General features: G+C 48.7%; 1 protein-coding gene across 19 annotated transcripts in view; it reads right to left on the bottom strand.

Moving 5' to 3' along the window:
- The window catches only part of CrebB (Cyclic-AMP response element binding protein B), a 123,296-nt gene that overhangs the window by 47,199 nt on the left and 53,597 nt on the right, over positions 1–22,500 (bottom strand). For all 19 annotated transcript variants that reach the window (XR_011223575.1, XM_069308765.1, XM_069308763.1 and 16 more), the window contains one exon: positions 2,695–2,887. Coding sequence is in view for 18 of the 19 variants with exons in the window: in XM_069308765.1 (XP_069164866.1) it covers positions 2,695–2,887 (193 nt within the window). In the remaining variant the exon portion in view is untranslated. The remainder of the gene's footprint in view (positions 1–2,694; positions 2,888–22,500) is intronic.

The following is a 22,500-nucleotide window of genomic DNA, read 5'->3' as shown; positions in this document are numbered from 1 at the left end:
GGGGTGGCGGCGGCGAGGTGCAGTACATGGTTGATGACACCACCGATAAGAGTGACACCCAGAGGATTAACACACTGCTTTACCTGTGGCTGGATTCGCGAGAAGTGGCTATTGCAACCTGTTCGGAGACCGCGCTTCCCGGCTTATATTCTCATAGGCCAAGTCACTTTCTGCGTGTGGCCCTCAAGTCCGTCTACCGCAACCTGATACATTATTCACTTCCTACAAGAACTCTTGTCTAGTTCACTCCTGAAACTTCATTTGTTCCAGCAATTGTCTTTATATTTGTCGGTAGATGCTTGAAGACTCTTGTTGTTGCCATTGTTTTCTATGTCTACTTACGGGTCCATTAATATAGAATGACTTTACTATGGAGATTAGGAAGCTGAGTGAGTATGCAGGCAAGGAGTCACACTAACGTGGTTGAAGAATGTTGACCAGACCACACACTAGAAGGTGAAGGGACGACCACGTTTCGGTCCGTCCTGGACCATTCTCAAGTCGATTGTGACCGAGTTGATCAGTCCAGCAACCAGGAGGCCTGGTCGACGACCGGGCCGCGGGGACGCTAAGCCCCGGAAGTACCTCAAGGTAACCTCAAGGTAAGGAGTATGTTCCATGTTGCAATCTCTATCACATCTCAGTCCAATTCTCAATACTCGGATGCAGTCTTAGGAGTTTAAATACTTTACCGATTCTATGACAGCCGTAATTTTGCTGGCAGTAGCAACGCTTGTTTGGTCGTGCTCTCTAAATGTCCCATTATCTGATATTATTTCTAAGACCTCGACGAGGACAGGAAGCCGGCAGCTTGTCGACGCTGCCGCCTTTTATGCTAAACTTCAAGTCGACTTTTAGCACACTGGCCGGTCATTTTTTGTCCTTCACTTTGCTACCTTATTGTGAAATTCGCAGAGCATCCGGATTCCCACCAATAGTGAAGCTATAGGTGGGATTATATATAGGTAAAAAGGGTTCCTCTGTTCACTTAGCAATAAATATGTACAAGGGGAAATGGCTAACTGGCTAACGCTGGGAGTCGGTCGGCCGAGCGGACAGCACGCTGGGCTTGTGATCCTGTGGTCCTGGGTTCGATCCCAGGCGCCGGCGAGAAACAATGGGCAGTTTCTTTCACTCTATGCACCTGTTACCTAGCGGTAAAATAGGTACCTGGGTGTTAAGTCAGCTATCACGGGCTGCTTCCTGGGGACCGAGGACCGGGCTGCGGGGACACTAAAAGCCCCGAAATCATCTCAAGACATCCTCAAGAAGATAACCTCAAGATAACTGTTGTGGGTTCCATCCTAGATGTCAGTCATTGGCCAAGGGGGTCCTCGATAAGCCTAACAAGCTTTCTGTTCCCGATAATTAGAAACTATGGTGCTAATTTATTTTCCGAACTCAATAGTTTGTGTTGGTATTTGATACATCACTTGAGAGGAGACCAGAGTTCAAGGAAACTGTCTTCATTGTATCTAGCAAATTGTTTAACACGAATTCATGCTATCTTGAGGTCATCTTGAGATGATTTCGGGGCTTTAGTGTCCCCGCGGCCCGGTCCTCGACCAGGCCTCCACCCCCAGGAAGCAGCCCGTGACAGCTGACTAACACCCAGGTACCTATTTTACTGCTAGGCAACACGGGCATAGGGTGAAAGAAACTCTGCCCATTGTTTCTCGCCGGCGCCTGGGATCGAACTCGGGACCACAGGATCACAAGTCCAGCGTGCTGTCCGCTCGGCCGACCGGCTCCCCCTCGATTCTAAATGTATATTTTTGTCCCACTGCTTCCTGGATAACATTGTTTCTCAGATTTGTTTCAACTGGTATAAATAGTTTAGTATTTGATTATGACAAATGTCTGTGCAGATTCATTTTGCTTCGATGTGACGTTTGCGTTCGTTTAAGAGTTGTGCCAACCTTTCTCTCCTCCACCTGTGGAGTCGTGGGTATTCTTCGTCTATACTCGTCTTATTTTGATCATTCCCAATGGAACATATTTTGTGTGAACTCTGCACACTCGTTACCTGCTTGATACCTGCTTGATGGGGTTCTGGGAGTTCTTCTACTCCTCTACTCCTCAACCAGCGGCCCGGTTGACTTGTGAGAGTTTGGTCCACCAGGCTGGTTGATACCTGCTTGATGGGGTTCTGGGAGGCCCGAGGCCAGGCTTGACTTGTGAGAGTTTGGTCCACCAGGCTGTTGCTTGGAGCGGCCCGCAGGCCCACATACCCACCACAGCCCGGTTGGTCCGGCACTCCTTGAAGAAAACAATCTAGTTTCCTCTTGTTCACCAACCGTTCCTATGATATTTGTTGTGGATAAAGAGCTCAGGTCCTAGTTACTTTGACACAACTTGTTTTTCTGTTTATTAAATTGACACAGTTGCACTATACTGGCGAGGCAAAATTCATACAAGACCCTCCAGCATGAGAGATGATGGCGAGAAGAAACCAACAGAGAACATGCTTGAAGAAGCTAGAGACGTGTGACAAGAGATGACATGCAAGGCAAGAACCGCAGTAAGACAGGCGTGACACAACAAAGGACACATTCAGACCAGGCTCATGAGGTGTAGGTAGAGAGAACACACACACAGGTGGGCGGATACATGCAGGTGGACGGGGGGTGGGGTGGTGGACATAGAACATACAAAAGCTGGAATATTATGGTAGCCATGTGACTGTTTACTCACGCCCTTTGACCCGCCAGAGGCGATGGGTCCACTGGCCTGAGGGATGGTAACGTAGACGGTGGAGACGGCGGGCATGGCTCCTCCCCCTCCGCCGCCCGCCCCACTACCGCTGCCCTCACTGCTCACGGTGGAGAGCGGGTCGACCGAGGACGACCCGCCGCCCCCCGACCCGCCGCCATCCACGCCCTCCATCCTGCAGGCACAACAACAAACCATCAACACACGCCACACACAAGTCCTAATCCAATCGCTAATGGGAGAATAGCCGATTACATTTCCTGTCGGTTGCTTGAAGAGGAAATATATTTTTAGACATTAATATACAATAAAATATGAAAGTTTTATTATTAGAAATATTGGATACATCGCTGGCCCTCCATATCCAGTGCTTACTGGGCCAAGATATTACCTCAGATAACCTCACATCTTGGCTCTAGTGTGAAGGCCTCCTGAAATCTCCGGTTGAGGTTTTCGCACATTTCTATGTCATTATCGTTGAATGAGTTCAAGCCTATTCTGTTTCATCACTTGTTTCTGAACTGTCGTTTTCCTCCCGATGTGGCTCTGAAGCAAGTTACGTCTTTGTTTTAGCTGTAATGTCGTTTTCAAATTGTCTATCTGCTTCCCTTTTCACTCTGAGGTATTCATTCCTGGCTCTCTAGTACCCACCCCCCCCTCTCTGCACTCTTCTTTTGCTACCTGGATTGTACATGGATGGGGTTCTGGGAGTTCTTCTACTCCTTAGGAGTAGAAGTCACAAGTCAAGCCTGGCCTCGGGCCGGGCTTGGGGAGTAGAACAACTCCCAGAACTCCATCAACCAGGTATTAACCAGGTATCTAGGCTTGACCTTTGAGAGCTTGGGCCAACAGGCGAGTGCTTGGAGCAGCCCCCAGGCCCACACATCCAATATAGCCAAATTGGTCCGGCACTTCTTGCAAAAAATTATCCAGCTTTTTACTGAAGACTTCCAATTTGATCCGGCAATATTTCTTATACTTGCTGGGAGGATATTAAACAGGCGTGGACCTCTGATGTTCAGACAATGTTCTGTGCGCCTATGGCACCTTTATTCTATTCTGGTTCTATTCTGCATTTCCTTCCACGTTGTTCACTCCAGTATGTTACTATTTTACTGTGCAAATTAGGGACCTGGCCCTCCAGTATTTGCCATGTATATATAATTTGGTACCTTTCTCGTCTCCTTTCTAAGAATACATTTTGAGAGCTGTGAGACGACCCCAATAATTTAGGCGCTTTAACGTGTCTACGCGGGCCGTGTATGTTCTCTGTATTCCCTCTATTTCAGCACACTCTCCTGCTCTGAAGCAGGTAGCGAGCATTAAGCAGTAGTAAGACGGGACATTACAAGTAATTTCTATAGTACAACCACTGTGATGGGATCCCTGGATTTGAAGGTTCTCGTAATCCATCCTATCAGTTTTCTGGCTGACACAATATTTGCTTGGTTATGCTCCCTAAACGTTAGGTCGTCATGTATCATTACTCCCACATCTTAACATTTTGCTTTCCTACTGTGGGGTTACCTTGAGGTGCTTCCGGGGCTTAGCGTCCCAGCGGCCCGGTCGTCGACCAGGCCTCCTGGTTGCTGGACTGATCAACCAGGCTGTTAGACGCGGCTGCAGACAGGGCACAGACTTGATTGTCTTGCACTCTGCATTTTCTTCAAGGTCTTCATTTATACCATACCTAATTACCTGGAATTAATCACTGTTAAACATGTCCAGCTGCCCAATCGAAATCTTTACATTATCTTGAACTTGTTCAATGCCTTCTACTACAGAAGTAGTTTTCATGCTGATTTGTGTGTCATCTGCAAAAGATGATACGAAGCTGTGACTTTTATGTTTGTCTATATCCACACTACAGGTTTTTTTTCATACTTATGTTCTTTGTTTTCCTGCACCCTTTGCCAAACCATCGGTTAGTCCTATGCGATTTAGTGCCTTCGCTTACCAGTATCTCTCATTCCCTCATCATTTCCCCTTCGATGTGCCAACCTGTGCCTCTTCCTCCATAAGACACCTTACATGCCATTACAGTATTCACCTAGTTGTGCTTGCGGGGGTTGAACTCTGCTCTTTCGGCCCGCCTCTCAACTGTCAATCAACTGATCCCCCCCCCCCAACACACACACAGGAAGCAGCCCGTAACAGCTGTCTAACTCTCAGGTACTTATTTACTGGTAGGTAGCAGGGGCATGAGGGTGAAAGAAACTCTGCCCATTTGTTTCTGCCATCACCGGGGATCGAACCCGGACCCTAGGATTACGAATCCAGAGCGTTGTCCACTCAGCTATCAGGCCCTCTGTGTGTGTAATTACCTAAGTGTAGTTACAGGATGAGAGCTACGCTCGTGGTGTCCCGTCTTCCCAGCACTCTTTGTCATATAACGCTTTGAAACTACTGACGGTCTTGGCCTCCACCACCTTCTCACTTAACTTGTTCCAACCGTCTACCACTCTATTTGCGAAGGTGAATTTTCTTATATTTCTTCGGCATCTGTGTTTAGCTAGTTTAAATCTATGACCTCTTGTTTTTGAAATGCCAGGTCTCAGGAAATCTTCCCTGTCGATTTTATCTGTGTGTGTGTGTGTGTGTGTGTGTGTGTGTGTGTGTGTGTGTGTGTGTGTGTGTAAACACCAAATCTACTGGGCCATTGTGAAGAAAATGTATACACCATATTAACATAATTCTAGTATATTTACACTGGAAGAATCCCCTGGCAAAAAAAATAAAGAAATCTGAAGAAATGGTATAATTATGCCCTTTCCCTTGCCAAATACGTGACTAATCTCATGTATTTGGTAAATCCCCCCCCCCCCCCCACCCTTCATCGGGAAAGGTTAAAATGACTTGAAATCGACAAAGAGGGTTACCTGACACATCAAAAAGTACAATAACAGACAAGTGTTTTCAAGTCTCAAGTCAATATGCAAATATGTTCTACAATGAACAAATCCACAAGGGCCGTGACGAGGATTCGAACCTGCGTCCGGGTGCATCCCGTAAAATCCTGCTTGTATAAAATCGTGGTTTGTGCCTCAGAAGAGAGGCTACGGGATCCAGTTAGTTCAGTAGAACTTCGGTTTCAACTCTTTTACCCTGTCGTAGATCAGTCGATTAAGGCAGTGTCTGGGATGCTCTCGGACGCAGGTTCGAATCCTCGTCACGGCCCTTGTGGATTTGTTCATGTGATGCATCACGTTAGTGTGATCTGTGTGTGTGATGTTCTACAATTATCGCACACAAACCAAATATTTGCATTCATCTGTAAGGAATCTTACCGGTAGGGTTTCCTAAAATAAATAGTCGCCATTGCAGGAACAGCACAATATTTAATCATATGTGTCTGATCATGTAGTTTGAGCTGTGGTGGATATGTGGGCCTGCGGGCCGCTGCAAGCAACAGCCTGGTGGACCAAACTCTCACAAGTCAAGCCTGGCCTCGGGCCGGGCTTGGGGAGTAGAAGAACTCCCAGAAAACTCCATCAACCAGATACACAACTGTTTTAGCTTAAAATGTCAACATTTCGAGGAGTTGAAATAGCCTAAGCTACTTTTATCCTTTTTTGAGATGTATGCAGTTCAAAATGAACTATGCAACAAACCATCTTTCATTTGGTGTTGCACAGTTACTGTAGTACTCCATCCAACCATCTTGAGGTTATCTTGAGATGATTTCGGGGCTTTTAGTGTCCCCGCAGCCCGGCGGTCATCGACCAGGCCTCCACCCCCAGGACAGCTGACTAACACCCAGGTACCTATTTTAGTGCTAGGTAACAGGGGCATAGGGTGAAAGAAACTCTGCCCATTGTTTCTCGCCGGCGCCCGGGATCGAACCCGGGACCACGTAACCCCCCACCTCTTTCCCCACCCCATGGCGGGAATATGTTAACAATACAACCAGCGGTGTGTGTGATGCCACGGAAAACTAATCACACAGTACACCACACGACTGGAAACAGTGATTGAGTGATTGGTGAAGATTAAGCCACCCAAGAGGTGGCACGGGCGTGAGTAGCCCCGTCACTCGAAAACGTGATCGGGTCGTTTAGTTGACATAGTGAAGTGAGAGGGGAGGGGATAGGAGGTGGGGAGAGGGGATGGTGCTGAGGTGGGAGGGAAGACACGGCAGTGAAGTGAGAGGGGGGGGGGAGAGAACTCGGTGGGATAGTGAGACGGGGGAGGAAAGACAAACAAGATGGTGAAGACCAAACTACTCACTAGAAAGTAAAGGAACGACGACGTATCGGTCCGTCCTGGACCATTCTCAATGGTCCAGGACGGACCGAAACGTCGTCGTCCCTTCACTTTCCAAGATGGTGAAGTGAGAGGGGGAGGAAGGGTAGACAGTGCCTGCTTGGGAGAAGGCAGGGAGGGGGAGAGGGAGGTAGATGCTTTGCCAAGGTAACAGACAAGGCCGGAGTGAAGGGTTGGAGGGAGGGAGAGGTGGGGGAGGGAGGAGGGAGAGGAGGGAGAGGGGGGAGAGGGGGGAGAGGGGGGAGGGGAGGGGGGGGGGGAGAGGGGGGGAGGGGGGAGGGAGGAGGGAGAGGTGGGGGAGGGAGGAGGGAGAGGGGGGAGAGGGGGGAGAGGGGAGAGGGGGAGGGGAGGGGGGGAGATGGTGAGATATATGGAGACAGGAAGAATGACAGCCCAAGATGATAACACAAACAATTTACCCGGAAACTATTTCTACCATAAGCCTACGTGTCAACCGAGGCTGGGCCAAACACAGAACACCATAGAACTAATAAGACGGACGAACATTAGGGAGAGACGACTCAAACAGACGGACGAAGCTATAATTGAAGGTAAAGACTAGTCGATACACTGACAGCGGGACGCAATGAAAGTGTTGAGGAAGAGGAAGAGTTGACGAAGCAGCCAGCCGGGGCCGGAACAAGGTAGTCGAGTCGCCTGGGGATTTTCCCTAAACCTTGTCCTAGACGACACGCGCACATCTCCGGCCTGCAATCCACCATCTGCAATCCACCGCCTGCAATCCGCCTGATAGCTCAGGCTCACCATAGTCCGTGCTTCTTACCCCGCTCCTGTGCCAGGTAAGTTACGGGCTCACCATAGCCCGTGCTACTTGGAACGTGTTCCGAGTAGCTGAATCTATAACAACAACAAGAGCCTGATAGCTACAGTGGTACAATGTAAGTCGCGGATTTGAAAATAAGTACGTGTTTAAGGTATATGGGTGTGGCTGTGCCACTCTCCAGATGCTCCCTCCGTCAGCGATCATTCCTTCCCAGACTGACCCGCACACCGTGGTTCCTGCCCGCCATCTGACGAGCTGGGAGAATTCGACAACATGTCACAATTTGCCTAACAAATCTTGTAACCCATTTTCAATAATGAGGCTTTAAATAAATTAAAATAACAAAATACACAATATATACGAGGTGGTAGAAGACAACATGTGAGTATGTGGGTGCCCCCATATATACATATATACTGTAAATATATATTACATATATAATACATACACACATGCTTGAAGAGCAGTGATGCTAGTCGTTACAGCATATTTATCGTATTGAAGCCATTGTGACTATAAACTCTTCACTGGGTCTTCTCTGCCTTTCCGACCATATATTTTGCTAACACTATGTTATTGTATAAATATTTGAGACTTGATCTTCCAGCATCTTAAGTACATGTGTGATCCCGCTCTCTCATCTCCTTTCTAGAGAGTGCATGTTGTTGAGTGCTTTGAGACACAGTGACAGATGTTTTATCGTGTATGTATTGAAAGTTCTTTGTATTCTGTGTGTTTCAGATATCTCTTCCCCCCCCCTCCCCCCCCCCCCCTCTCTCTCCCTCCCTCCCTCCCTCCCTCCCTTCCCTCCCTCCCCTCCCCTCCCCTCCCCTCCCCTCCCCTCCCCTCCCCTCCCCTCCCTCCCTCCCTCCCTCCCTCCCTCCCTCTCTCTCTCGCTTTGAAAGGGAAAGTGAATCTCGAGCTCTAAGTGCTCAAGACGGGAAAACAAATATTAGAAAAAATTATTTGTGGCGGCATCCCTTAATTTTAAAGTTCTTATAATCTACCCTAAATTTTCCTGGCTGATGGTACGTTTTCTTTGTCAAGCTCACTATTCAACTCGTCCTGTCCAATAGTACACCGCATTTTGACGAATAAAACCCCCCTCACCCCCCACCCCCAAAGGCCAAAAATTTGAATACTAAAAATCATAGCGGCTCGTGACGTGACGTCCCATTTCGTATTCATACGTCCTCGGTTAGGTTAAGTTCGGGCAATTTAGAAGATCACTTTTGTGACGTTGTGTACGGTGGAGAGGACGGGCTGGGTGCTTACCATAAAATAAAGATGCTGGTCGAGGAATAAGGATGCTGGTCGTCCGGCATCTTTATTCCCTCGACCGTATATAGGTTTTCTTTATGCCAGAGCTGATCGACACGTATTCTGTATCCCGTTAAGGTCTGTTTTTTTCTTCCAGCATTTGAATATTGTCTATTTATCCCTGTTGAAAATCATACATGTCCCGTTGTCCAGCGGCAGACTTTATTTATATTCATTTGGTGTTTTTTTCCCATGTCTTTTAAGTGGGGTAATTTTCATGTTGATTTTGGTATGATGTGCAAAGAGAGATACGAAGCTGTGATTTGTTCATTTTGTTGTGTGTGTGTGTGTGTGTTGACCAGACCACACACTAGAAGGTGAAGGGACGACGACGTTTCGGTCCGTCCTGGACCATTCTCAAGTCGATTCAATCGACTTGAGAATGGTCCAGGACGGACCGAAACGTCGTCGTCCCTTCACCTTCTAGTGTGTCGTCTAGTCAACATACTTTAGCCACGTTATTGTGACTCATCGCCTGCTTGTGTGTGTACTCACCTATATGTACTCACCTATATGTGCTTGCAGGATCGAGCATTGACTCTTGGATCCCGCCTTTCGAGCATCGGTTGTTTACAGCAATGACTCCTGTCCCATTTCCCTATCATACCTGGTTTTAAAATTATGAATAGTATTTGCTTCCACAACCTGTTCCTGAAGTGCATTCCATTTCCCCACTACTCTCACGCTAAAAGAAAACTTCCTTACATCTCTGTGACTCATCTGAGTTTCAAGCTTCCATCCATGTCCTCTCGTTCTGTTACTATTCCGTGTGAACATTTCGTCTATGTCCACTCTGTCAATTCCTCTGAGTATCTTATACGTTCCTATCATGTCCCCCCTCTCCCTTCTTCTTTCTAGTGTCGTAAGGCACAGTTCCCTCAGGCGCTCTTCATACCCCATCCCTCGTAGCTCTGGGACGAGTCTCGTTGCAAACCTCTGAACCTTTTCCAGTTTCATTATATGCTTCTTCAGATGGGGACTCCATGATGAGGCGGCATACTCTAAGACTGGCCTTACGTAGGCAGTGTAAAGCGCCCTAAATGCCTCCTTACTTAGGTTTCTGAATGATGTTCTAACTTTTGCCAGTGTAGAGTACGCTGCTGTCGTTATCCTATTAATATGTGCCTCAGGAGATAGATTAGGTGTTACGTCCACCCCCAGGTCTCTTTCACGCGTCGTTACAGGTAGGCTGTTCCCCTTCATTGTGTACTGTCCCTTTGGTCTCCTATCTCCTAGTCCCATTTCCATAACTTTACATTTGCTCGTGTTGAATTCTAGTAGCCATTTCTCTGACCATCTCTGCAATCTGTTCAGGTCCTCTTGGAGGATCCTGCAATCCTCATCTGTCACAACTCTTCTCATCAACTTTGCATCATCCGCAAACATCGACATGTAGGACTCTACGCCTGTAAACATGTCGTTAACATACACAAGAAATAGAATTGGTCCCAGCACCGATCCTTGTGGTACTCCACTTGTTACTGTTCGCCAGTCCGACTTCTCGCCCCTTACCGTAACTCTTTGGCTCCTTCCTGTTAGGTAGTTCCTTATCCATTCTAGGACCTTTCCCCCCACCCCCGCCTGCCTCTCGAGCTTGAACAGCAGTCTCATGTGCGGTACTGTATCAAAGGCTTTTTGGCAGTCCAGAAATATGCAGTCTGCCCAACCATCTCTGTCCTGTCTTATCCTCGTTATTTTATCATAGAATTCCAGAAGGTTTGTTAGGCACGATTTCCCTGTCCAGAACCCATGTTGATGTTTGTTCACAAACCTAATGTTCTCCAGGTGTGCAACCAGTCGTAGCCTAATTATTCTTTCCAGTATTTTACAGGGGATGCTTGTCAGTGATACAGGTCTGTAGTTAAGTGCCTCCTCCCTATCTCCTTTCTTGAAGATCGGCACGACATTTGCCTTCTTCCAGCAACTGGGCAATTCTCCTGACATAAGTGACTCATTAAAGATCATTGCCAGAGGCACGCTGAGGGCCTGTGCTGCTTCTTTTAGTATCCACGGTGATACTTTGTCTGGTCCAACTGCTTTAGTTGCATCTAGAGTTGTCAACTGTTTCATTACCTCCTCTGCTGTCACCTCTATATCTGATAGTCTTTCATCTAGGGTAACCCCTTCCAACAATGGGAGCTGCTCAGGCTCGGTAGTGAACACTCCATGGAAACTGGCATTCAGTGCCTCGCAGATTTCCTTGTCACTTTCAGTATATGCCCCCTCTGTCTTCCTTAGTCTTGTCACTTGGTCGTTCACCGACATTTTTCTTCTTATATGACTGTGTAGTAACTTAGGTTGTTTTTTCGCTTTGATTGCAATATCGTTCTCATAGTCCCTTTCCGATGTTCGTCTTATGTTAATGTAATCGTTCCTAGCTCTGTTGTATCTGCTTCTGTTGTCCTCTGTTCTTTGTCTTCTGTACTTCCTCCACTCCCGCCTGCTGGCCATTTTTGCTTCCTGACACTGTCTATTAAACCATGGGTTATTATATTCCTTCTTATTTTTTTCCCTTTACCGTTGGTATAAATCTCTCTTCGGCCTCCTGGCATTTCTGTATGACTAGGTCCATCATATCTTGGACTGTTTTTCCTCTAATTTCTTCCTCCCACTGCACTTCACCCAGATAGTCCCTTATCCTCATATAGTCCCCTTTCCTGTAGTCAGCTCTCCTTTCCCAGATCTCTTGTCCCATGGTCATAATTTTGAATTCCATCATGTAGTCAAAGACTAGGACACAATGGTCACTGGCCCCTAGAGGTATTTCATGCTCTAAATTCTCGATATCTTCTACGTTCTGGGTGAAAATCAGGTCTAATAGGCTCGGTGCATCTCCTCCTCTTTCCCTTGTGTCTTCCTTCACATGTTGTGTCAGGAAATTCCTGTCTATAACATCTACTAATTTTGCTCCCCACGTTTCATCCCCTCCATGGGGATTCCTTGATTCCCAATTTATCTCTCCATGATTTAGGTCCCCCATGATCAGCAGCTTCGCTCTCATTCTGTGGGCTAGTGTTGCTGCCTTCTGCAGTTCATCAATACATGCTTTGTTGTTGTCATCATACTCCTGCCTGGGTCTTCTACTGTTTGGTGGGGGATTGTAGATTACCATGATCACAATCTTCCTCCCATCTACTGTCAGAGTTCCATGTATGAAGCTTGTGCACTCATTGGTAACTCGATTTCCCAGGTCTTCAAACTTCCATTTCCGCTTTATTAGGAGTGCTACTCCCCCTCCCTGTCTCTGTGTCCTCTCTTTTCGTATCACCTGGTACCCTTCAGGAAAGATAGCATCTGAGATCATGTCATTAATTTTAGTTTCCACAATTGCAACTATGTCAGGATCTGCTTCACTCACTCTTTCTTTTATCTCTTCTGCTTTATTAGATACCCCATCAGCATTGGTGTACCAAACCTTGAGATTCTTCATGGAAACTCTTGTACCAGAGTTCTCCCTTTCTCTGGGGGTCTGGGGGGATCTGGGGGATGTCTGGGGGGTGACTGGGGGCAGAGGGGATCTGGGGGATCTGGGGGGTGTCTGGGGGATGACTGGGGGCGGGGAGGGTCCGGGGGATGTCCGGGGGGATCCAGGGGGTGTCTGGGGGGGTCCGGGGGGTGTATGGGGGGTGAAAGAGTTCAGGAGGGGTGCTTGGGGGGCTACTGGGGGCTGGGCTTCTAGGAAGGTAGGTAGGAGGGTCTGGGGTAGGGCCTGGGTAGGTAGGTCTGGAGTAGGAAGGGCATACTGGGTCTGAAGATTAGGGAGGGCATAGAGGGGTTGGGAGATGGCGTAAGGTTGGGAGACAGATAGAGGTTGAGAGGTTGGGAGGGGGATGGATAGAGGGGGTGGGGGGGACCTCCCACCTCCCTCGCAAGGGTGGGGGGTCACATGGAAGGAGAGGGGATGAGGAGGGGTGAGGGCAGGGTAGGCTTTGGGTGTTGAGGGGATGAGGTCTGGGTGGGTTCTTGGGGTTGAGGGGATGAGGTCTGGATGGGATTTGGGGGTTGAGGAGATGAGAGCTGGGTGGGTTTTGGGGGTTGAGGGGACGAGGGCTGGACGGGTTTTGGGGGTTGAGGTGATGAGGGGGTCCTTGGAATGTGGGATGAATTTGACTCCAGTGGGGTCAGAGGGGTCAAGGGATGTGCTGGGGAGATGTGCTGTGTGTGTGTGTGTGTGTGTGTGTGTGTGTGTGTGTGTGTGTGTGTGTGTGTGTGTGTGTGTGTGTGTGTGTGTGTGTGTGTGTGTGTCTGCTATGAAGATAAGAGAAGTAGTTTTTTCCTCTGTGCTTGGAGATTATTTTTGTCCATATTTACTGTTACTCTTTGCGACCTGTTTGTTAGACAAATTAATATCCATCCTTTAAACTTGCCTGTTAATCCTTAGGGAGCTTGGTTTTATGAGCTATCACTCCATGGCCACCTCTCAAATATCTTGGGCAAGGCCCATGAATTCAACACGTGTTAATATTGGGTTTCTCTTAACGTTCCGTGGTGCCCTAGTACTCACTTAGTTGGGCTTGCGGGGGTTGAGCTTCGGCTCTTTAGTAGTGTAGTTGAGCTTCGGCTCTTTAGTGGTTTAGTGTAGTTGAGCTTCGGCTCTTTAGTGGTTTAGTGTAGTTGAGCTTCGGCTCTTTAGTGGTTTAGTGTAGTTGAGCTTCGGCTCTTTAGTGGTTTAGTGTAGTTGAGCTTCGGCTCTTTAGTGGTTTAGTGTAGTTGAGCTTCGGCTCTTTAGTAGTGTAGTGTAGTTGAGCTTCGGCTCTTTAGTGGTTTAGTGTAGTTGAGCTTCGGCTCTTTAGTGGTTTAGTGTAGTTGAGCTTCGGCTCTTTAGTGGTTTAGTGTAGTTGAGCTTCGGTTCTTTAGTGGTTTAGTGTAGTCGAGCTTCGGCTCTTTAGTGGTTTAGTGTAGTTGAGCTTCGGCTCTTTAGTGGTTTAGTGTAGTTGAGCTTCGGCTCTTTAGTGGTTTAGTGTAGTTGAGCTTCGGCTCTTTAGTGGTTTAGTGTAGTTGAGCTTCGGCTCTTTAGTGGTTTAGTGTAGTTGAGCTTCGGCTCTTTAGTGGTTTAGTGTAGTTGAGCTTCGGCTCTTTAGTGGTTTAGTGTAGTGTAGTTTAGTGGTTGTCCTGAGATGTGTAGTAGATGGGTAGTATCTGGAGCTTATCTGGAGATGATTTCGGGGCATTTTTAGTGTCCCCGCGGCCCGGTCCTCGACCAGGCCTCCACCCCCAGGAAGCAGCCCGTGACAGCTGACTAACACCCAGGTACCTATTTTACTGCTAGGTAACAGGGGCATAGGGTGAAAGAAACTCTGCCCAATGTTTCTCGCCGGCGCCCGGGATCGAACCCAGGACCACAGGATCACAAGTCCAGCGTGCTGTCCACTCGGCCGACCGGCTCCCTACACCGGGTAGATGTTACCCTCCACAAAACTGGAGATTTACTAACCCTCCCTCTCCCTCTCACTCTCTCATGTATATTAGTGCGACTGGTCTTTAGTTTATTAAAGCTTCGCTAGCTTCCTTGTAGACTGAGCGGACAGCACGCTGGACTTGTGATCCTGTGGTCCCGGGTTCGATCCCGGACGCCGGCGAGAAACAATGGGCAAAGTTTCTTTCACCCTATGCCCCTGTTACCTAGCAGTAAAATAGGTACCTGAGTGTTAGTCAGCTGTCACGGGCTGCTTCCTGGGGGTGGAGGCCTGGTCGAGGACCGGGCCGCGGGGACACTAAAGCCCCGAAATCATCTCAAGATAGATCTCAAGATAGACCGGGGCAATATCTGTGTACATAAAGTACTCTGGGGATCTGGCCAATATCAAAATGTCTCCATATAACGACAGCCGCTCGTGCTACTGGTACTTTCTCTCTGCCGGATGAGCCCAAAACATTTTCAGACTAAGTGGCTCTCTGACCCGTGATTGGTTATGGCCTGTTTAATTTCGTTATAATGTTATTGTCTTTCATCCTCTATTTTACATTGGATAAATTGACGTCTCCGAGGAAATTATATCCGGCGCCGGATTTTGTAGATAATCGAGGGATAATTGTCGATTTTGTAGCTGTTCTATAATTCCTCAGCAGCTTCATCTAGACGTTGGTACAATAGAATAATAATGAAGGAATCCTCTTTTTACCCTGTCGTAGCTCAGTCGATTAAGGCAGTGTCTGGGATGCTCCCGGACGCAGGTTCGAACCCTCGTCACGGCCCTTGAGAATTTGTTCTCTTAATAATGAAGGTATTATTTTCTCTCTACATTATGCCAAGTGCCTCCGCCACCTTACGACCACTTGGGCTGGACGGTAGAGCGCGACGGTCTCACGTCATGCAGGTCGGCGTTCAATCCCCGACCGTCTAAAGTACTTGGGCACCATTCCCCCCCCCCCCCCGTCCCATCCCAAATCCTTATCCTGACGTTGTTGTTGTTTAAGATTCAGCTACTGGGAACAAAACGTTCCAAGTAGCACGGGCTATGGTGAGCCCGTTGTGGACTTAACCTGGCACAGGAGCGGGGCTGTAACTGATCTTATTATCCTGATTGATTGATAAGGATTAAGCCACCCAAGAGGTGGCACGGGCATGAATAGCCCGTTAACATTATCCTGGCCCCTTCCATGGTCTATATAGTCGTAATGGCTTGGCGCTTTCCCCCTGATAATTCCCTCCCTCTGTCACGTTATTTGTTGAGTTTAAGAACTCTGCGCATCCCAGTTCCTCTCTTACGGGCTATTCATGCCCGTGCCACCTCTTGTGTGGCTTAAGCTTCGTCAATCAGTTCCTCTTTGATACCCCGCTCCTGCGCCAGGTAAGTCCACTACGGGCTCACCATAGCCCGTGCTACTTGCCCGCTCCTGTGCCAGGTAAGTTACGGGCTCACCATAGCCCGTGCTACTTGCCCGCTCCTGTGCCAGGTAAGTTACGGGCTCACCATAGCCCGTGCTGCTTGCCCCGCTCCTGTGCCAGGTAAGTTACGGGCTCACCATAGCCCGTGCTGCTTGCCCCGCTCCTGTGCCAGGTAAGTTACGGGCTCACCATAGCCCGTGCTGCTTGCCCCGCTCCTGTGCCAGGTAAGTTACGGGCTCACCATAGTCCGTGCTACTTAGAACTTGTTCCGAGTAGCTGAATCTATAACATTATCATCATCTTCGATACACTTACTTCTCGTTTGACCATTTTACAGTATTATATCTACAAAAGTTACAGTTTTGTATTTATACATCAATCTCTGGTATGAGTTTCTGTGAAAGCTCCAAAACTTTGCATTTGGTTATATTTGGAGGTCCATCAATCAAGAAAAATGAACAAAAGTCCACCAATGGACACACTCACAAGTCCACCAATGGACACTCACACAAGTCCACCAATGGACACTCACACAAGTCCACCAATGGACACTCTCACAAGTCCACCAATGGACACTCTCACAAGTCCACCAATGGACACTCTCACAAGTCCACCAATGGACACTCTCACAAGTCCACCAATGGACACTCTCACAAGTCCACCAATGGACACTCTCACAAGTCCACCAATGGACACTCTCACAAGTCCACCAATGGACACACTCACAAGTCCACCAATGGACACACTCACAAATCCACCAATGGACTCTCACAAGTCCATCAATGAACGCAAGTGTTTCTCCTTATTCACGCTGGCCAATATCAAGAGCTACTTCCTCGCCACCGTGATGCAGGGCGTGTTATAGTGTGAGAATTGATGCGTCCAATATTGGTAGTTGCACCGGTGTTGAGGAGTGTGGCAGGGTCATAAGAACATAAGAAGAACATAAGAACAAAGGTAACTACAGAAGGCCTATTGGCCCATACGAGGCAGCTCCTATCTATAACCACCCAATCCCACTCATATACTTGTCCAACCCGCGCTTGAAACAATCGAGGGACCCCACCTCCACCACGTTACGCGGTAATTGGTTCCACAAATCAACAACCCTGTTACCGAACCAGTATTTACCCAAGTCTTTCCTAAATCTAAACTTATCCAATTTATACCCATTGCGGTACTGGCGAGTAAATAATATGTGCAGGGTTGATGCATCAAGATTGATTGATTGATTGATGAAGATTAAGCCACCCAAAAGGTGGCACGGGCATTAATAGCCCGTAAGTAGTGGCCCTTTTGAGCCATTACCAGTATCAAGAGCTGATACTGGAGATCTGTGGAGGTGCGACTGTACCCTGCGTGACGGGAGATGTCTCCCGTCTGTGATGCATCAATGTTCAACTTGATATTTAGCTTCCAGGTGACCAGAGGTCAGAGAGGCTGCGACCTAGGCCAAATCCACGGCTTAGGGAGGATGACCTTTGCCCTCTAATCCCGTGATCAGGAGTTAGGGAGGATGACCTTTGTCCTCTAACCTAGTGACCAGGGTTGAGGAAGGTTGACCTTCACTCTCTCACCCAGCCTTCCAGTGGCTACAGATTCAATTAATTTACTGTCACATTAAACGGCCATACGGTGCCTTTGAACGTGACAGTAAATATTTGGAGATCTGTCTCCGACAATCTACCAGAAAATGAATTCGGACAAATGATGGTTGTGACATTAACTGACGACAGCCTTCTTTAACGACCTCCAGGGCAATATAAAGGTTGGCTGGTAAGCAAGAATATATATACAGCACTGTGCCAGGTAAGTCCACTACGGGCTCACCATAGCCCGTGCTACTTGCCCCGCTCCTGTGCCAGGTAAGTCCACTACGGGCTCACCATAGCCCGTGCTACTTGCCCCACTCCTGTGCCAGGTAAGCTACGGGCTCACCATAGCCCGTGCTACTTGGCCACGGGGAAAACAATTGCTCATATGAGCACAATCGTCGGGAACTCGCATAACAAAACAAAGAAGTTCGAACCTCGTCACGGCCCCTGTGGATTTGTTCATTTAATGCATCACGCTATTGTGGTGTCTGTGTGTACCTCGATATGCATTATAAATCAACTCGCCAATCCATTTGGCCCAGAGTATCAAATCCATCTATTCATCCACCAGCCATTTTACACCGCCAGACACCACTTTATATCCGGTCCGTGTTCATTGGCTCGTAATTCCTCACCCTTCACCCTAGCACCTCCAAAGGATACCTGATCAACCAGGCTGTGACTCATACGTCAGGCTGCGAGCAGCCGCGTGTAACAGCCTGGTTGATCAGTCCAGCAACCAGGAGGCCTGGTCGACGACCGGGCCGCGGGGACACTAAGCCCCGGAACACCATTTGGTCACCACTTGGTCCGGGAGACATCTCCCGTCACGCAGGGTGCAGTTGCGCCTCCACAGATCTCCAGTATCATCTTTTGATACTGGTAATGGCTCGAAAGGGCCACCACTTACGGGCTATTCATGCCCGTGCCACCTCTTGGGTGGCTTAATCTTCATCAATCAATCAATCAAGCCCCGGAAGCACTTTAAGGTAGGTTTAAATTCCCGTGCTTACCAGGTCTGTAGTCGCCCAAGTCACCACACACTCGCCAACATATACGGGACCATCTTCCTTCTTCACGTTGGGATCTGTGTCTGGGACCAAGTACTGGAACCAGTCCGGTTATTGTCTGGGACCAGGTACTGGAACCAGTTCGGTTATTGTCTGGGACCAAGTACTGGAACCAGTCCGGTTATTGTCTGGGACCAGGTACTGGAACCAGTCCGGTTATTGTCTGGGACCAGGTACTGGAACCAGTCCGGTTATTGTCTGGGACCAGGTACTGGAACCAGTCGGGTTATTGTCTGGGGGGCCAGGTACTGGAACCAGTCCGGTTATTGTCTGGGGGGGCCAGGTACTGGAACCAGTCCGGTTATTGTCTGGGAGCCAAGTACTGGAACCAGTCGGGTTATTGTCTGGGAGCGAGGTACTGGAACCAGTTGGGTTATTGTCTGGGGGGGCCAGGTACTGGAACCAGTCGGGTTCTTGTCTGGGGGCCAAGGTACTGGAACCAGTTGGGTTATTGTCTGGGGGGGCCAGGTACTGGAACCAGTCCGGTTATTGTCTGGGAGTCAAGTACTGGAACCAGTCGGGTTATTGTCTGGGAGCGAGGTACTGGAACCAGTTGGGTTATTGTCTGGGGGGGCCAGGTACTGGAACCAGTCGGGTTACTGTCTGGGGGCCAAGTACTGGAACCAGTCGGGTTACTGTCTGGGGGGCCAGGTACTGGAACCAGTCGGGTTATTGTCTGGGGGGCCAGGTACTGGAACCAGTCGGGTTACTGTCTGGGGGCCAAGTACTGGAACCAGTCGGGTTACTGTCTGGGGGGCCAGGTACTGGAACCAGTCGGGTTACTGTCTGGGGGCCAAGTACTGGAACCAGTCGGGTTACTGTCTGGGGGGCCAGGTACTGGAACCAGTCCGGTTATTGTCTGGGAGCCAGGTACTGGAACCAGTCGGGTTATTGTCTGGGGACGAGGTACTGGAACCAGTCGGGTTCTTGTCTGGGAACCAAGTACTGGAACCTCAGTTAGGAGAATCAAACACTACGGCACACAACAGAAGCAAGGAAGAGTACTAGAGAGGATACATGAGAATAGTTCATGCAGATGTTAACTCTTGTGACGCGAGGTCAGGTCAGGTCAGGTCAGGTTTACCTCTTAGTCACTTGTACAAGTTTCCTCTCTCCAAGCCAACAGGGCGAACCACACACACACAACACCCAACTATTTGCAGTGGAACAGAGCACTACCTCTCTCTCTCTCTCTCTCTCTCTCTCTCTCTCTCTCTCTCTCTCTCTCTCTCTCTCTCTCTCTCTCTCTCTCTCTCTCTCTCTCGTAAGTGCAGATACAAATGCATGCAGATTTGTTAGCATTGTAAACTACTTCAATCACGTCCTGGGAATCAGTGGTCAATAATCACTACACTATGTTGTCTAACAGATCTCTAACCCTGTTCCCGGAGCACAGGCGAAAATGCATATATATCATTATTTTAAGTGTTCCTATATAGAGTGACAATGAGGATAGAGTTTTAAGGCTGCATCCTCACGCTTATGTAGCCACAGATGTTGTGCACATAGGGACGTGTTTGTCCTAAGTGGGAAGGGATATAAGCCCCCCCCCTAATACTTGGTATAAATGCCTCGCAGTACCATTAACACTATCCAAGTAATGATGTATACATCAAATACTAAATAAATATACCACGCACCAAGAGACAGCGAACCGAGATTGTGTACAATCTCATCTGCCTGCCAAGAGATAAGGCTTGAGACCGCCTACTGGACCGTGTTTAGCAGTAAACGTCTCCAGTAATTGTCTGAGACAATACCCATGTACTCAGGGCATTGTCATAGTACATCAATCATGCCGGCTAATGACTTGGAATACGACCCGCCAATCGCTTAACAACCAGGTACCGAATCACCTCAGAGTGAACAGAGGCGTACAGTTAATGATTAGCGCCTAATCAATCCTCCCCCGGCCAGAGATACGAACCTAGGCCAAACCGCTTGCGAAGAGCGGAGCGAGTGCTTTACCACTGCGCCACCGTCCACTGCGCAGACCTTCCAGAACCCACTTTCAGGCATAATCATGGTCTTAGATGGATTAGCAAGGTAGCCTAGATGTGCGTGTTGAGATTCAGTACTACAATATCAACATCAGACAGTAGCCCGTCACCCGTCACCACAATACCCGACAGTAGCCCGTCACCCGTCACCACAACACTTGACAGTAGACGTCACCCGTCACCACAACACCAGACAATAGGCCGTCACCCGTCACCACAACACCAGACAATAGGCCGTCACCCGTCACCACAACACCAGACAGTAGGCCGTCACCCGTCACCACAACACCAGACAGTAGGCCGTCACCCGTCACCACAACACCAGACAGTAGGCCGTCACCCGTCACCACAACACCAGACAGTAGGCCGTCACCCGTCACCACAACACCAGACAGTAGGCCGTCACCCGTCACCACAACACCAGACAGTAGGCCGTCACCCGTCACACAACACCAGACAGTAGGCCGTCACCCGTCACCACAACACCAGACAGTAGGCCGTCACCCGTCACCACAACACCAGACAGTAGGCCGTCACCCGTCACACAACACCAGACAGTAGGCCGTCACCCGTCACACAACACCAGACAATAGGCCGTCACCACAACACCAGACAATAGGCCGTCACCACAACACCAGACAGTAGGACGTCACCCGTCACCACAACACCAGACAGTAGGCCGTCACCCGTCACCACAACACCAGACAATAGGCCGTCACCACAACACCAGACAGTAGGACGTCACCCGTCACCACAACACCAGACAGTAGGCCGTCACCCGTCACCACAACACCAGACAATAGGCCGTCACCCGTCACCACAACACCAGACAGTAGGCCGTCACCCGTCACCACAACACCAGACAATAGGCCGTCACCACAACACCAGACAATAGGCCGTCACCCGTCACCACAACAACCGCCTTGTGCTGAAATTAGACAGTTTTGAGAGCGTTTCCCCCCACTTTCTGTCACTCTTCCAGATATTGTCTCTATATCTCACGACCCCGTCTCCAAAAATGCTGAATTGTGCATGTTTCCACCTTGAAATTAACTCGCCATCATCTCATTCTGCCAACTTATCCATATCTACACAAGACATATCTATAGATAAGACACAAGACATATCTCCTATCATCAAGCACATGTTCCAAATCTTCCTAATGTGTGAATTTCCAAATCTTCCCATATTAAACGCACCTCTAGATCGTTAAAATGCATACGACAAATAACAGTTGATCGACGAACGATCCGTTGATCGGTCGTCGATCAAAAGTCGATCAAGTAGTTGATCGGCTTTTCCATCCAAACGTTCCGGTGTTGATCAACAAAATAGGCTTCCTGTTGTCTAGCTCAGTCTTACACTTTAACCACTCGGCGTAGTAACGTCCTGGGGCCAGATTCACGCAAGCACTTACGCAAGCACTTACGAACGTGTCCATCTTTTCTCAATCTTTGACGGCTTTGTTTACATTTATTAAACAGTTTACAAGCATGAAAACTTGCCAATCAACTGTTGTTATTGTTATAAACAGCCTCCTTCTGGTGCTTCGGAGCTCATCAACTGTTTAATAATTGTAAACAAAGCCGCCAAAGATTGAGAAAAGATGTACAGGTTCGTAAGTGCTTGCGTAACTGCTTCGTGAATCTGGCCACTGAGCGACATTTGGTCAAAGTCGTCTTGCCGCCAGACCAGATAATTATGTCTTATGGCATTTTTGAATTTCGGATGTTGGTGAGCAGATCGAGGCGCAGATATAGCAGACAGTGGAGGGGGGGGGGGGGGGGGGGGGGAAGCTGGCGCAGATATAGCAGACAGTGGAGGGGGGGGGGAAGCTGGCGCAGATATAGCAGACAGTGGAGGGGGGGGGAAGCTGGCGTAGATATAGCAGGCAGTGGGGGGGGGGGGACTGGCTCACAAAGAGAGA

The sequence above is a fragment of the Procambarus clarkii genome, chromosome 63 (assembly GCF_040958095.1).
Source record: "Procambarus clarkii isolate CNS0578487 chromosome 63, FALCON_Pclarkii_2.0, whole genome shotgun sequence".
Lineage (NCBI taxonomy): Eukaryota > Metazoa > Arthropoda > Malacostraca > Decapoda > Cambaridae > Procambarus > Procambarus clarkii.
Note: the sequence above shows the minus strand (reverse complement) of the source record. Positions and strands in the feature narration are given on the sequence as shown.